This window comes from Glandiceps talaboti, chromosome 6, assembly GCF_964340395.1.
Source record: "Glandiceps talaboti chromosome 6, keGlaTala1.1, whole genome shotgun sequence".
NCBI classification, from domain to species: Eukaryota; Metazoa; Hemichordata; class Enteropneusta; family Spengelidae; genus Glandiceps; species Glandiceps talaboti.
In genome coordinates this window covers 4,668,866-4,687,086 of record NC_135554.1, presented here as the reverse complement: position 1 = coordinate 4,687,086, position 18,221 = coordinate 4,668,866, and the positions used below count along the sequence as shown (strand labels likewise).

At 34.2% G+C, this 18,221-nt stretch overlaps 1 protein-coding gene across 2 annotated transcripts in view; it reads right to left on the bottom strand.

The window, feature by feature from the left end:
- Positions 1–4,440: 4,440 nt before the first annotated feature.
- The window catches only part of LOC144436169 (protein Hook homolog 3-like), a 36,072-nt gene continuing 22,291 nt past the window's right edge, over positions 4,441–18,221 (bottom strand). Inside the window, exons 10-18 of one of the 2 annotated variants that reach the window (XM_078124877.1) lie at positions 17,691–17,839; positions 17,125–17,265; positions 16,071–16,161; positions 15,435–15,469; positions 15,060–15,142; positions 14,651–14,856; positions 14,171–14,242; positions 12,487–12,626; positions 4,441–7,868 (exon numbers count right to left, since the gene is read on the bottom strand). In XM_078124877.1, the coding sequence (XP_077981003.1) occupies positions 7,850–7,868; positions 12,487–12,626; positions 14,171–14,242; positions 14,651–14,856; positions 15,060–15,142; positions 15,435–15,469; positions 16,071–16,161; positions 17,125–17,265; positions 17,691–17,839 (936 nt within the window). In that variant the 3' untranslated portion in view covers positions 4,441–7,849. Of the gene's footprint in view, positions 7,869–9,627; positions 9,968–12,486; positions 12,627–14,170; positions 14,243–14,650; positions 14,857–15,059; positions 15,143–15,434; positions 15,470–16,070; positions 16,162–17,124; positions 17,266–17,690; positions 17,840–18,221 lie in introns of those variants that run through there. The other variant, XM_078124876.1, reaches the window with a different exon arrangement.

Below are 18,221 nucleotides of genomic sequence, written 5' to 3'. Positions count from 1 at the left end.
AAAGACCAACAGTACATGAACTAGCTATGAATTGACCATGTACCATAACCAAGCAACCAGTAGCCTACCAGCTGATAGATCAATCAAGACATCACCCAGCTGTATGTGTAAGCCAACAGACAAGTTCAATTACTCGTAACCTACCACTAGCCACCCACCTACTTTGTCAATGAAGACCAACAGTCAACAAGCAGTTACTGAGCCACAAAGAAAAACTGTAGATTTATGTATCAAGAGCAGCTGTGAGAGAAGAGGCTGAAATAAAACTGTTAACACAACAATTTCAACAAATCATACATTAGTTGGAATGTGTAAATACAGCTAGTCTGGAAAGGAACAATATTAAAGACTTTTCTTTCCCGAAAAATTTTAGTTTTTAGGGACAGAAAACGTTGAATTAAGTATTTATTTTGAACAAACCATATCCTGGTACAGGTACATTTTTTATTAGGGTCACAGCTACATGTTCATCCTGATATGCACCAGTGGTGGTGCCATCCTATCACCTACATTTATGATGATGTGATTTTTCACAAACTGGCCATAGAGGGCTCAATTTGGGTCATATAGATGTTCTATGAATTTAGAGACTGTCAAATCATTATAAACATAGAAATAAAGAGGGCCAGTGTCACTTTAAAAAATTCACAATAATATAATATATATATATATAAATTGTTATTTCTGCTACTATTTTTGACCTGGATTGAATCAACTCATACTAGAATTTTATTTTAAATAACCGTTTTACAGTATAATCCAAATATTGAGTCATGGGTAATAACTGATAAAGCACTCACTGGGTATTCTGATATGATTGACATTATGACATATTTAATTGGTTACTAATAAATTTGAAAAATGCAGCTATCTTGATCACCAAGTGTATTTGAGTAAATTTAAGAATCGCACACAGTGTGCCAACTCAGGTCTGCTTCTATATATCATGGAGGTAGAAACACACCTCTATATAATAATATAAACTTTTAAGTTAGTATGTACAAGTCATGTATCTGTGTATCTGTGTGTGTATTTTGTACAAATTTTAGCTGTAGTCTGACCCCACTTACAAACTATGTCATTTTTAATAGTAGATATTAAATATACTTTCCTTCACTTATTTACTCACCATAATCATGTTAAATGTGGCCGTTATTTTTCATTTTTTGCTTTGTACAATGTAAACTATATAGATTATTGTGAACCAATTCTGTGGGACTTGAGGTGAGGTGAGGGACGAGCTAAACAGGGTAAAATTGTTATTTTTTATAGACCATTAATGTTTACTCTTGGCAAAGTTCTTGCAAGTGAAATGCAATGTACAGAGCAGAACGTCTTCTAAGATATTTTATTATTATTATTTTGAAGTTTCTTTCTTATTTATTTGTCTCTGTGTATGAGTATATGATAATTTGATTGAATTATGAATTTTAATTTTGTTTGTCAACACATTGATAGTGAAAGTAAAATTTACTACCAAAATTAAGAGAGCATAGAGTTTTACTTAGCTGTCATGATGTTTTTGCATTTCACAAGGTTGTGTGTTGTTGAATTATGCAAACAAAATAGAGATACTGTTAGTGAACAACATTTGATCTCACTGTGATCACAAATCCAACACTGTTGGATGTGACAATAAAGATTCAAACACAAAACTATTGATTTGTGTTCATTTTGAAGTAAAATGTAACATTGTATTACTATCAGTGCCTGTATTTTGCTTCAGTGTGTAGTTTGTAACAACAACAACAACAACAAACAAGTGAAAATTAAAATTGTGCCACCTAATGATATGCTATAGTCACTTAGTTTTGGTTGTAATACATATAAAGCAATACATGTGCAGGTAATGCAGGGAAAGAACATCATTGTTGTGATGTACACAGTACAGCAAGCTAGTAGGTTACATGTACAATAGATTTCACTAATAATAACGTAGATGGTGAACAAGTAATTACAACTCCATGCATTGGCATTCACTTTCCGGTTCCAAGAGATGTAATTTATGTGGTTACTTATATTGTCTTTATTACATTTGGAATAACATTTCCATCACAAAACGATGGAAAGACATGTTGACCTCTTTAATTGTCGGTACCTGAAATAGAGTATTGCCTATGTGTATCATAAAAACAACAAAACATTTGATTTCTTTGTCAAAACAATAACTTCTGCTCCACATGCTACACATGCATTACTATAGGCATGCCTGTAAATAAGTCAACCATCTTGTTCTATTTTGACCCTCTAGCATGAGGTAAAAAGCCATTGCAGGTACTGAGAATAAGTCAACCTTCTTGTTCTATTTTGACCCTCTAGCATGAGGTAAAATGCTATTACAGGTACGTACTGAGAATAAGTCAACCTTCTTGTTCTATTTTGACCCTCTAGCATGAGGTAAAAAGTTATTGCATGTACTGAGAATTGCAAGTGGTAATCTAAGAACAAAGACTAAATACCATCAATGACAGGGAAGGGTTTTACCCATAAAATCCAGGGTTTGTTTATGTCACCCCCACCCCTGATGTGTGCCAAATCTGCTGTGAATACAGAACATATAGTACTGTACTGCAGTATACCAGTACTTCACTATCACTTACTAGTAATTGAACTCAAACCTGGTACTTCTAAATAATACATACATGATTTAATGACATAATTTGGTATACCGGGGTACATGTAATGAAATGTGGAGGAAATCCCAATTCTGCCATCAACTATTCTAACAGTGCAAGAAGACAATTGTTAATTGTCATCAAATGTAGACTTCAGTAATATTATGCTAGGATTTGTTTAATTGTTATTTTATGTATAATTTGTGTAAACACTACTTGTGTGTGTGTATGTGTCACTTTAATGATTTTATTGCCACCCAGCTATACATCATAGTGTTGCTGATTTTTTGTGTATCAACTGTTGCTATAGTTACATACAACTCAGTAAACATATATCAGGTTATCTTTTTATTTATAACATAACTAAACCTCAAAGGCAATTTTAAACTTGTAGTACATTTATCTAAATAAACTCAGCTGTAAAGTTTTATATAAATATTTAAGTGTGTTGTAGTATTATTGTCCAATTTTGTGTGAAGTGTGGTTTGACATATACCAGTCCTGTCCATATGTCTCTTTGCAATACCTTGGATTACAGTAAAACCAGTTTCCAACTTCCTACTTACGTATAACCTACAATACTATGGTTACCCATTTTTGAAAGAAGTATCACCAGAGGGCGCTCCACCTCAGGAAATATGGGGACTAAAAATCACTTCAAAATATGGTTATAACAATTGTCTGTGGGTTTCCAAAAACTATTTATTGGAAACAAAGTAAAGTTGATTGGAATATATTAATATATACTAATCAAATTTCCCAAGCTTTATTTATCGTGGAGGACATTTTTTGGCAAAACAAATGACATGTATTCATCAAATATTTCCTGCCATTTCATCACTTTTCCTCCCTCCCCACCAACTATCCTTTCTCTCTTATTCTCACCATCTATCACTCTCTCCATCTGTCTCTCTCTGTCTGTCTGTCTGTCTGTCTGTCTCTCTCTCTCTCTCTCTCTCTCTCTCTCTCTCTCTCTCTCTCTCTCTCTCTCTCTCCCTATTTCCCCTCTTATTCTCAAACAAAACACAGTTATATATCCAGGTATATTAAAAATGTTTTATTTCAATTATTCCTGCATTCACTGTCAGTTTGTATGAATTAAAACAAGGGTTTACATCATCCCTGTGAATACAGTAATTATTATATAAATACATTGGTTAAATATATGTACAGGGTATAAGGAAGTTTTAACATGGAAGAGGGTTCTATCTACATATATACACCAGTACCTGACATTTGCACTTTGACCTTTTACATCTTCATCTGACCCATGACCCCACTTTTCTACATGGAAAAATTCAAGGTCGAAGTCTGATAGATTTGACAGAAATAGTAAAATTGATAAAAACAACAATTTCTACTGAGTTTTCATGAAGATGTAATTGTACCCTTGATAATTTTGATATTTGTTGGTATTGCGTTATACTGTATCTCTGTACATATACACTGTGTAATAGCTATCAAAGATGTGAAGTCTTCACTACCTGTGAACTGTATTGTACATGTGTTGCTCCACCCTCACCGGCCTGCTTCATACATATGTGAAAGGAGTAGGCCGATATATGAGGGTGCTCTGTCACAGCTTACCCTACAAACTATGCTACCTGTAGAATTCTGACTTTAACTGTTTCTTTGATTTTTGATATCTATTGACATACTTTATGTTATACTACACAACTGTAATGTTTTAATAAGTGTATGGTAGTTATAGAAACAGGAATGAATACCATGACATGCTGGACTTCTAAACCAACAGGAAGTGTTCACAACACTATAACAGCATCTCACTCACACACACACACACACACACACACACACACACACACACACACACACACACACACACCATGCAAATAATGATGCAAATATGCATGCACACATGAACGTACATGATGCACATTAACGTACACACGTTAACATGTAATAATGTGCATGTATTACAGTGGCCTGCACATGTCTATAAACACACACTGACATACATGTACATGCCCCACACACAGACACAAACACACACACACACACACACACACACACTTCCTGTCACATACAAAGATAAGTACACTCCTATCTCAAGAGATTGTAGTGTGACGATCTAAGCTGTGTAAACAGTTCTTTTCCTGACTTATTACATCTCTTAACCTAAGATGAATATGTATGTATGTATGACTGTGGAAAGCAAACTGTCGCTAGCTTTCATTATGAAATATACATAGCTTGGAAAGGGTACATAGAAACTGACATGATGTCTATTCCAACAAGAGTGTAACTTACATGGCAATGCACATTTCAAACTCCAGTCAACATTAACTAACTTTAAAGTAACTTAAAAGTGATAAACTTGCAAAGATGTGTTCTACAGTACATCAGGATACTGGTATCGGATTAATACAGCTATCTAAAAAATTGAAATATACTATTAAAAATATTAAAAGTAAACTATGGTGGGAGGATAGGGTTAGGTTGTAAAAAAAAAAACAATCACACACACGCAGCTCTGTAGAATTAAAACTACTACAAAATAAACATAACTCAAGTACTTATGCCAAACACCAACAAATCAATACAAACCATAAAAATAAAACTGGCAGTGACAAAAAAAAAGAAAATAAAAATCTACTATTTAAAGTAAAACTGTTTGAAGTTTAACTAAGATCCATTTAATACAGGTAGAAAAGAAATCTTGTATATTGAAACATTTAGTGAATGTAAATCATGTATTTCAAGAAACTGATTTTTGATGGATTAATACTTGGGCATTGCCATGCCAACATATCATCTCCCAGTCTTTTAATAAATGAGTTGTTAAACACGAATAAAAGTAAAGAAAATTTTGATGTGCATTTTTCCTACAAAAAAGAAGTTTTCTAATAAAATCTACCAGACAGTTCACCATCAAAATATATCCAAAAGAAATATATGCGAACGATAAATTAATTCTTTGTTGCAGTCTAAAGTATGAGCAACTGCCTACAACATCATGGTTTGGTTGTTGTACACATCATTTTTCCAGTTTCAATATTTGCATTGGAACAGATTGAAGACCCCGAGGGAGATGTTCTTCGTTGTGTCATTCTTGAAGTGCAGAGAATGGTTTCACCTTTGACCACTAACCTTTGAACTCCATGAATACTTAGCGAATCACGACAAATAAAATTAGGAATACCGATACTGAAATGTTTTAGTTATTACAATAGAGTTGAAATGACGGCAAATACTGAGACTATGCAATCACCATTCATTATGTGACGCTACTGTCAAGTTTCACTTGCACAGTTAACAATATTCATTCCGCATAAACTTCTTGAAAACATGAAGTTCTAATGAAGCCGTACTAACTCTCACTGCCAGACAATGTGACAGTAATCTTCTGTACAGTGCACTGAAACAACAAAGCTGCAAGGAGTAACTTGCCACAAGTCAGTGACTTCACCGTTGAGGGCACACTTTATACACCTTACAGAGAGATGAATGTCATGAAGTCTGGCAGTGAGACTTATGAAGACATTTCTTTTAAGATACTCTATTCCTGATTTTCCATCAAATCTTTGTTTTGGAATCCTAATTCTACTGACATTCACCATAGTACATAGTCTCCACTCAATGATTTTGGCAAAGGAAGCAAGACTGACAGATATGTGGTTGTCATGGTTATTCATGTTAATCACTCACAACAAGTGATTGTCCCACCACAATGGCATATCTTATCTCCATGTCAGAACATTGTGTATTTCATACCATACAGATTGCAATCTTGCTTCCTCTCCGAGACACAACTTACATCTCAACACCACAAGTTTATTGCTGCTAACTACAAAAACTGTTTGAAAGTTATAGACTGAAAATTCAGTTTACAGAGAGATTTTTAAAAATACGCCAATAGCACTGAAGCACAACTGACACCATTATCCCATCAAAACATAATATGCCATCCTTTTTTAATGACCTATATGACTTCATTTCTTCAAAGTACATTGAAAAGTAGTTTGTCGAATGAATGAGTTTGGTGGATATTTATACAAATTTCCAGACGGGTGCCTCACTTGATCAGATCATCTCCTTTCAATATATCACCTGTACACATTCCTATATACATAATATGTAAATTAGTATCTTTGTAAATCTGATGGCCATGCATAAACAGACCATTGAGAACATTTTAATTAGCATATTTATAATCAATTTGATAACTCATTTGTCTTGTGCATGATTTTTTGTTTTATCAATAAATGAATTTTCACAGAACAAAACAAAACATAATGCACACATTAAATCCCAATTATTCCAGTGTCTGCCCTAATTTGCATATTGATGATCTGAACATCTGGGTCATGTCAGAGGTCATTACACATGCCTTGACAAAGTACCATGCATCTACTCCATCTAGAATATGAGAAGCAGGCAAGGGTTTCTGGTCAAACATGCACACACCAATTACACACATACAGACAGACATTGCATCATCCCTACATCTATAAGAATGCCAGTTGTGCTAACAATATGCTGACTGATAGAGAAATATCTTGGCATATATTACAATTTTACAGAGAAAAAAACTTACATAAAACATCATAAAAACACTCTTAAAGATTCACCAAAAAATTATCTTGATGAAAAATATTGAATTTACATTGACTGAAGCTATCACTTGTGTACCTATCTATACATTACATTACATGTACATACAATGTTCAACAGCCGCCATTTATACAGCTATGTACACAGAAAAGTTGAGAGTTACCAGAGGAAATACAAATCAGTCAAGACAATAGGGACCTTGTGAAATGTCTGTATCAATTACCTTACCAGACAGCCACCATATATGTTACAATATGAAAATGAGAGTTGAAAAAGTTATCAGAAATCAGACACTACAGACCTTTCTGGTGAAGGGCGCCCTCTATGTGTGAATACAGCTGTGATGTACATATTTGTAGTAAGCTGGTCAGGGCTCTTTCATAATTTTTCAATTTTGAAATATAGAAAGACTTAAATGGAATGTCTAGTATTTAATTATATATAAAATTCTGACCTATCAGCTGTCTACATCACAGCTGTATTGTACCACTAGAGGGCGCTATTTACTGAAAGGGTCTATAGCTGCTGTGGGTGTTAGTAGTAATCTTCCTGTTAGACATCCATGATTCTCTTCAACAAGAAAGACAGTCACGAGACGAGACGAGTAGAGAGATGAAGATGATAAAACTTTTTTTTTCATATTACAGTGCATGCAAGAGTTAGTAACCAAAATATTCACTGTGGAAAAAAGAAAAAGATGAAAGGGATAACTTGTATTAATCAGTTATATATGACGGTCATACAATGAATTCTGGGAATATCAGGTAAGATTTGGTGGGAGGGAGAGGGGGAATGTAACAGCCACAGGTTGTCACCTTTGACCCTTAACTGCCTGGTGGGTATTTTTTTTCAAAAATAAAAGATTTGTGTAAATTTACTTTTCATAAATCTATACAGATTAAATTTGATTATGTGATATTTTTTTTACAAGAAGTCTCACTTAATTGAAATTTGGGTTAATTGAGAAAATTACAGAAAACATAAGGTAATGTTTTGGAGTATCTGGGATCTACACAAAGGCAGTGAAAGGAAATGTTGATTGGGATATTATCTGGTGAAAGCAAGCAATGAACAAAATGAGTTTAATAATACATGACACTTGTAGAATGTCTGATATGTTGGTGTGTAGGGGTGCTTCCTCAGTGTTGTCCATCACATACTGTAAAGTGACAATAGAAGGAAGCAAGACAACTAAACATATCACACAATCTGATAACTTAGGTGATTCATGCTTTGTGAGTACACATTCTGAATTCTTGGTTACTGTGGATCAACTTCATGCTATAAACAATATTAGAGCCCAAAGGGGGGACCTGCCTGAAATGTGTGATTTCAACATTGTGAGGCAATCATAGAATAATTATCCTATGTTTTCACATCCATATATTCCCACATAGCAGCCATCAATGTCACTGTGTGTCTAGCTGTTATTCCGTTATCAGATTCCCAGCTATAACGTTGTTTGTAAACTTTTGATTTGTACCTTAGAAGAAATTGATCATGTAGCTGCTGTCTCATTTGTGGAAGAAGTGCAAACAACCAAAACATTTGGACTGAGTGAGTGTCTCACCACGAGCAAATATGTTCTATCTCAGACTCTTGCTGTTTCTTGCCTGTTTAAATGGAAATGAGTGGTCAACTCTGCAATGTCATATCCCCAACTAGTAGCCGGGCTACACTGTAATATGACTCTCTGCAATGTCATATCCCTAACTAGTAGCCAGGCTACACTGTTTCATGACTGCCTCGCAAAGTAGAAACCATTCATTTTAGAAATATTCCCAACAAAGCTAATCAGTCTCCAGTAGTCAGTGGCCACAGTAAATCAAACTTTAACAGTAATTTTCCACTATATTACCTATTTGACTTACTGCTAACATTGCAAATACAAACATCAACAAAACATATAACATTACACAAGCCAAGATAATAAAGCTTTGCATTGCGTTCTTTTTTCTAAGTTTTCAGGCATAAGTGCAGGCAGTAAAAAATCCTACTTTTTCATTTCAATCATGATTCTAAATTTATTGAAATCTGCATAAATTTGAAAAACTTTTATAAAAAATGCAAACCCCTCCACCATGATTTGTCAATGCATTATTACATAGAATTACTAAGAATCTTCATTTTTTTTTAAGCTGATTTTATGATTATTTTTTTATTGTATGCTGAAAATATAACTTCGCAAGAAATAGCACCGTACTTTGATTCTAAGTGTAGTAGAAATGATAACGAAAACTTCACAGAAGGCAATCCAGCTTATTTGTCTTGTATATGCTAAAAGCAGTTTGAAAACACTGAAGGACACAACCCTATCTTTCTTGTAATAATTTTGCACTGGATAAAGCACCTGCCTCCCCCTTACCCTCACCAATCCCCTCCCTAACTGCCTCCCCTTACCCTCACCAATCCCCTCCCTAACCCCCCACTCAACCCCTGTACTCTAACATCTCAACTCCAAGTGCAATAGTCTCCATCATTTTATTTGACTTTCAAACTTACAGAGGTACAAATCATAATACTGGGTCAAGTGTCCTTCAGTCTTGCCACAATTTGTGCAACCAAACATAACAACACAATGAACATAACATCACAGTTATAAACATCACACTAATCAATATTGCAGCACACATAATAATGAAAATAATAACACACAGAGAAAATTACAGCAACAAAAATTATCTAGACAGTGTTTTAACATAAAAAGGCTAGTTTGGACAGGCTTGTTGAGTGTAGCAGTAGCAACCAACTAATATCATCATTTTCTGTAGGGAAACCTGCACACATAGAACAAAAAAAAGATGAAAAAAAAAGAAAGAAAATTGAACCAATGAAAGCAGCAGCAAGTTATACATGTCATAATGTCTTGAAGTGTTCCTGTTTTCACAATCTTTAGAAATCTTGCGGCAAATAGTTGATGCAGAAACTGACATCAACTTAAAAAGACAATATAAAACTGTTCTTCCAATCTGTAATGGCTGTACATCTGATAACATAACTACCTGAACTAGGCACTCACACATGGAAAAAAAATGTTTTTAAATTTTTTAAAAATCAACCTACCCCACCTACATGTATTCTAAAACTGAGCGTAATCGGAACATCACAATATTTTTTGAGGCCTTACAAGTCATCTTGTAGAGTGTTCTCTTACTTTTTCAACATCAACAACATGGCATTTTTTTGTTTAGTTTACAGTAATTTCTCAACAAAGCACAAAGACGATTCAAAACTTGCTGGTAAATGAACAATTTTAGCACATTGTAACTTCAAATAATCATTTTAAGAAACCACTAAAAATTTGGTGTTTGTAAAGTTTGCATCATTTGGTTATGAAAACAAAGTAGTAACTGTAATGGGCTGAAAAATATCACAATGTCTTCTGTGAATGTCCATCAAAATTATCAGTCCTTGTTCTGAAAATTGCATACTTTTTTTTTCCATATTTTGAAATCAATATTTAGACAAGGCACAGAATAATGAAATTCACAATAACAGTTCTATATTTTGTCGCCCTCAAAACCTACCTGAGTACTTGGAATGATTGGATGTCTACTATTTCAAATACATTTATCAATTTATGTTTTAATAATAAAAGTTGTGAGTTTTGTTCGTGCCTGTAAATAGTGGCTATTGATACAGCTATTGAATTTAGTTCTTTTCACCTTGTGTACTTTACTTTTGTGGTAATTACAAGCTCTTGAATTTAGTGTTTTCTCCCCTCTATAAAACTAATGGGTCCTCACACTAGTATTGTGATATTTGTGCTGTCATGGCTATACTCTTTTTAATTTACACTTGTGATACAATTTTTATTCTTTTAATCTTTGTTTTCAAAATCTCTCTGTATTTGTTGAAGCCTGTGTTGTTATTTGCAAAACAAGCTATTAAATCATATTAAATGAAAGCAAAAAAAACAAAAACAGAAAAAAAAACCGACCTGTTTTGAATTAGGCAAGGTTATGCATTTGAATGACATCTTTCATAAATATGCTTCTAAATCAAAATAAGCGTGACTGTCTATTTTCTTTTCTAATTTCTCTGAGAAAAAAATCCCTTATTAAATGTCTCACATTTATGTACATATATTCTACAAAGTTCTATTTACATTGTGAAGATAAAATCCTTTCATTTCATGAACCATTTTGTTTACTTAGCAAAATATGAAAAACATGAAATTTGATATCACTATCATCACTCTATATCCCCACACTATGATGTAATACCCTTTTCACAAATTACACAACTAATTGGCATGACACCAATTAAAGTATACATAGAAAACATACATCTATAGTAACTTTGTGAGAGCTGAAACAACTCAGATTGTGAATTTTAAATATTGAATATATACAGATTGATACCTCTATATAAATACTTCATTCATTCTATACCTGTGTTATTTATAAACAAAAAACAAAAAAACATGCAATATACACATAACACAATTTTTTTCAATTAGAAAAAGTTATTTTTTTTAAAATATAAAGAAGAAGAAGATGCTATAAACCATTTTTACCAAGAGCTTATTAACATTTAGTACATAAAATTAACATTTATGCCAGTCATTTCACAACTGGTAGTCAATTTGACACCTTGTTAGTTTCTACACCATTGTCTAAGTACAGCTTTGAAATACTGCTTGTTAGTAGGAGTAGCCAGTCAGTTTATCGGAACTTGCTGGTGCTTTCTGGCAGACAAAAGAAACAGAACAAGACAAGAAACATTTTAATCTAGCCAGATTACAAATATTAGTGTCTTCCCAGGTGCAGCAAACCATACATCCCAGTCACCATCCGTATTTAGTAAATGTAGTTGTATACCAGTGTCATTCTGTTAAGTGTTCCTGGTTGCTACCGATCACCATAACAACAGTGTTACATCATGCCAGTAGTTTAAAGCAAGTCAGAATGCAGTGAATCATAGGGTAACACCATATATGCCCTACATACTTTGTAGATCAGTCCAAGGGTAATATATCATATATGGCCCATGTTTAGTACAGTATTAGCCACTGTGTGTATAGGGCAATATATCATATATTCCCTACATAATTGGATCTACAGCTAGCATCAGTACAATGATGAACATAATGCAATATGCAAGGCAATATATCACATATACCCCAGATGGATAGCAGATAGTAAGTGTTAGGGCAACATAGCATATGCCCGCAAAGCAAGTCGGGTAATGTTGTATTAGAGTGATATACACCCTGGATGCAAGGCTGGTGGCAAGAAGCAGACCGATATTCCCCTAGATGCAAGGTGGTTGGTGGATATATAATTGTATTCACCTGGCTGTGCTATTAGTATTCCCTGGTGTGATAGTTTGTGATCTTCTAGTACTAGCTTGTCGTTGTCGGGCCAGAAATGACTGACCAGTTGCACTGTTTGCTAACCTCTCTTCAGCTGCTTTCCTGTGTAATTGCATTCCCTGTGGAGAACAGAAGACATAGAGAATTGAATATGTGGCGTAGACAGATATGCATGCATGTATACACACAGACATGCAGACACACACAATACAGAGACATGCAGGCAGTTATACCAAGTTATACCAAACACTGCCTATCACTTACCAAGTTATACTAAACACTGCCTATCACTTACCAAATTATACCAAACACTGCCTATCACTTACCAAGTTATACCAAACACTACCTATCACTTACCAAATTATACCAAACACTGCCTATCACTTATCAAGTTATACCAAACACTACCTATCACTTACCAAATTATACCAAACACTGCCTATCACTTACCAAGTTATACCAAACACTACCTATCACTTACCAAGTTATACCAAACACTGCCTATCACTTATCAAGTTATACCAAACACTACCTATCACTTACCAAGTTATACCAAACACTGCCTATCACTTACCAAGTTATACCAAACACTGCCTATCACTTATCAAGTTATAACCAAACACTGCCTATCACTTACCAAATTATACCAAACACTACCTATCACTTATCAAGTTATAACCAAACACTGCCTATCACTTATCAAGTTATACCAAACACTGCCTATCACTTATCAAGTTATAACCAAACACTGCCTATCACTTACCAAATTATACCAAACACTGCCTATCACTTACCAAATTATACCAAACACTACCTATCACTTACCAAGTTATAACCAAACACTGCCTATCACTTATCAAGTTATACCAAACACTGCCTATCACTTATCAAGTTATACCAAACACTGCCTATCACTTACCAAATTATACCAAACACTACCTATCACTTACCAAGTTATAACCAAACACTGCCTATCACTTATCAAGTTATACCAAACACTGCCAATCACTTACCAAATTATACCAAACACTACCTATCACTTACCAAGTTATAACCAAACACTGCCTATCACTTACCAAATTATACCAAACACTACCTATCACTTATCAAGTTATAACCAAACACTGCCTATCACTTATCAAGTTATAACCAAACACTGCCTATCACTTACCAAGTTATACCAAACACTACCTATCACTTACCAAATTATACCAAACACTGCCTATCACTTATCAAGTTATACCAAACACTGCCTATCACTTACCAAGTTATACCAAACACTACCTATCACTTACCAAGTTATACCAAACACTACCTATCACTTACCAAATTATACCAAACACTGCCTATCACTTATCAAGTTATACCAAACACTGCCTATCACTTACCAAATTATACCAAACACTACCTATCACCAAGTTATACCAAACACTGCCTATCACTTACCAAATTATACCAAACACTACCTATCACTTACCAAATTATACCAAACACTACCTATCACTTACCAAATTATACCAAACACTACCTATCACTTACCAAGTTATACCAAACACTGCCTATCACTTACCAAATTATACCAAACACTACCTATCACTTACCAAGTTATACCAAGCACTACCTATCACTTACCAAATTATACCAAACACTGCCTTTCACTTACCAAATTATACCACGCACTAACTATTAATTTTTCTTCTGTTTCTCTCACTGACTTTGTTTTTTCTCTATCATTCTGTAAACCAAAGAAAAATGTACAATTTATGTATCAATGTCCAGAGAAATCATAATTACAGTTACACATGAACATTCAGTCAGTCAGTCAGTCACGTCAACAGAACAGTTTGTACACTATCTCACAATCTAGAATGTACAGTGATTAATAAACTGAGTAATAGCAAGTATCAGCACAGCAAGACCACATCCAAATATTTATTTTCATATACGTGTTCTTGTTGTTTTTAAATATAGCAATTTCCATGGTAATCTGATTATCTGGCATCACTTTGTCACAAAAATGAAATTCATGTTCAATATTACTGATTACACAAATTGTAATAATAAATTTAAATTTCCATGGCAACTGGCATGACTATATTGGCTGAGCCCTAGTATGATAGTATTTAAATTCTATCAATCTTACCTCAAGATGTTCTATAAGTTTTTGTTTTTCTGACAATTGATTCCGTAAAGCTTGTACTTCTGGTGCAGCACCAGGGTTTTGTTTAGGATCTAATGTTCTAATCACACTCTTGGCTTTGTCAAGGTATTTCTTGTATCTTTCTTCCATTGCTCTCATGTCTTCTTCTTTCTTGTTTAACATGTCTTGAAGATTAACAATCTTGTCATCTGAAGGAACGGAAAAACATGAGTTACGACGGATGCAAAATGTTTAACTTCAAGGTGAAGCTGGCCACCCATGTGGTTGCTGTTAGCGCCACAACATCCTAAACTTGAATAATTAAGAGCAATGAATAGTAACGACTTTTCAGTACAAACAACAACCAAGCCCCAATCTGATCATGTTCAATGATCATAAACATCATACTTACTGCCTGTAACAATCCTTGGTTCCAAGTCGTCTATGTAGGCATCCTTTTTCTGTATGTCAAGATCAGCATCTCGAAGTTTCTCCCTAGAAAGAAAATTTCAAGAAAATTACTAACTTACTGTAGACAAATTAAATATATGTAATCAACACACCAACAAACAAAATATCTTCTTCATTGAAAATCTGATGTATTGGATCTGAAGATTTGTAAGCATTCTGACTTTGAATAGTTTTGTGAACATTCTGACTTTGAATAGTTTTGTGAACATTCTGACTTTGAATAGTTTTGTGAACATTCTGACTTTGAATAGTTTTGTGAACATTCTGACTTTGAATAGTTTTGTGAACATTCTGACTTTGAACAGTTTATACTTACAGACTGTCCTGTAGTCTTTTCCTGAGCTCAGGCAACTGTTGATGAAAAAAAAGGGTAAATTCGTTAACCAAAACACATACACTGTAATTATACTAATACGATAATATCACCAAGAATACTGAAAAAGTGTTGTTAAATTCAAATCAAGTTTTTCTTGATGAATTAAGTAAAAGTAGTATGCACCTTGAAAATAAACTGTTTCAACTTTTTCTGTTAAATTGAAAATGCAAACCATAAACTTAAAGATCTGTTGTTGTTGCCGCTTCTGTAAATAAATGCTCTGAAAAATGTGTGGTTAGTAGTAGTCTGCAAGATAAGACATTCATGCCATGCTATCAGCTATCACTCACTGGTTTAAAAACCTGATAGGGCTTAACAACACAGTGTGTCTTAGAGTCTATGTAAGTGGCATTATTGACGGATGTTGCACTCTACTCAAACACATTCTCAGTTCAAATCAAGAGAAAATAGAAAATAATGATTTGATACCGAGTATGCTGTAAGCAGCACAAATCCATTGACACTATCTTAGTACCACACACATCTCATCTCATTGACACTGTCTTAGTACCACACACATCTCATCTCATTGACACTGTCTTAGTACCACACATATCTCATCTCATTGTTACATACCTCGCTACTATTAATGCTTCCAACTTCAGCTGCCTTATGTTTCGTTTCTTCCAACTCAGCTTCAAGCTGCATAATTTTCTGATTTGTACGCCTGAAACACAATATATCAAAACAATATTTGTTTACAATGTTGATTGTTTACTACACTTGTACTGAAATGATTATCATAGGTTATATAACACACAATCAGTTCAAAATGTTTAGCATTGAACTTTCAGATGTCTCAGTTCATGATCCTCATCAGAATGACAAATTCCATAGTTACAGCTGACCGCTCCGTAACTATGGAATTTGTCATTCTGATGAGGGTCGTCAACTAAGACAGATCAAAAGCTAAATGCACACGAAGGGTTTATGGATCGTGTAGGGTCTATGGATCGTATAGGGTCTATGGATCTACCAAGTAGATGACTATTTTTGGTGATGTACTTAAAAAGCCTGGAACACAGAATGTCCTTATCTAAAGTACATGTATAAAATATCCACTGGTTAAGAGATTCCAGGTAAAAGCTATGCATATGTTGTATGCAGGTCATGAAATATACCTGGCATTGTCATACTGTTCAAATGACATGCTCAGAGCAATTCAATAATATACATTATTATATATGTACCAGAGATTATTTGCACCGATGCACAAATATTTACATTTGATATCTTGGTCAGAACATACATTATATAAATTGCTTACATTTGATATCTCTATCAATGTTGTTCTATAGTGAATATTTATATAGTACAACACATCACCAGACAAATCTTTACAATATGACAAGGGGGAGAACAAACAAAAGTTTATACTGGTAGGCAGGTTGAGGGCGCACTGCAAGATTGATGCAATCTAGAATTGAATGACTGGAATTCTGCAGAACTGTGCCTTGTGTTCTGTGATATTCCATGGTACAATAAGAGAATAAGAATCTACAGAGACAAAGAGAGTCAGAGAGAGACAGACAGACAAAGACAGACAGACAGACAGACAGACAGACAGACAGACAGACAGACAGACAGAGAGTGAGAGAGTGAATTATAACTAAACTTGCAGCAACCTTACCTATTTTCTGTTTCAAGTTCTACTGTCCTAGCATTTGAATCATCTAGAAGACTTTTCAATAACTGTGTTTCACCATCAGTACTTTCACCATGCTGTGATTTCAATATCTTATTTTCATGTTGCAGTCTTAAAAGTCTTTCTCTGTAAGTAAATAGAACTCACTTATAACTAAGCAATACACCAGAATGTTGTCCTGCAAATTTCTCTGTGAAACACCACAGCTTTTAACTGAGAGAAAACTTTGTAGTTAATTGTGATTTTTTTTAATGTTCTCCTTTCTTCACACACATTCTCATAAAACCATTTCTATAAAAGATATACAGTCACTGGTTTCTCAAAGCTTTCCTGCTAATAAGCATGCAATATAACAATTAGGCCTGCATCAATGAACACAATCATTTCACATGTTTTGTTTTTATGAAAGTGAAATAGCTAATGAATGAACATTACAACATTTAAGGAGTGCTTCCCCTTTGAAATTTTTCTGTTAAGCTAACCCAGCCTATTGATTTCAAATATTTCATTATTACAACATGTTGGTTGTAAGAGTTGATCTTATTGCTTACTTGACTTCTGGAGGAACCATATCTCCTAATATGGGCACAGTGTCTGGACTACCAGGTGATCTAGGGCGTCCATGTATTGGACTACCTAACTGACTCATTGTTAATTCTTCATTGGTTTCCTTCAGTGAATCTCTGTCTGCTTCAAGTCTCTGTAAGTAAAACAAGAACAAAAGATCATTTCTATTAGTGGATGGAGGATAAAATGAAAAGTCACTGATATGTGAGAGTTTGATCACAGAATGTCACTTTTCACTAGATGTCACTCTCTGTTTCCCCTTCACAAAACGATGACAAATTCAAAAGTGTCAAATAACAAACTTCAATCAAACCACTAATCAATCACATTGACAGTCCATCCATCATATAATGAAAAGGTTTGGAATAACACTATCCCTCAGAACCAAAGTCCACACTTTTGCTTTCTGTGAAATAATTTGCGTACTGAAAATGACCTCGATCTCTCAGCTAAAATGACCTTGTTAACAGAAACAGAGAGAAGACCTTATAGTAGGCCTGACTTGGTTCAATAAC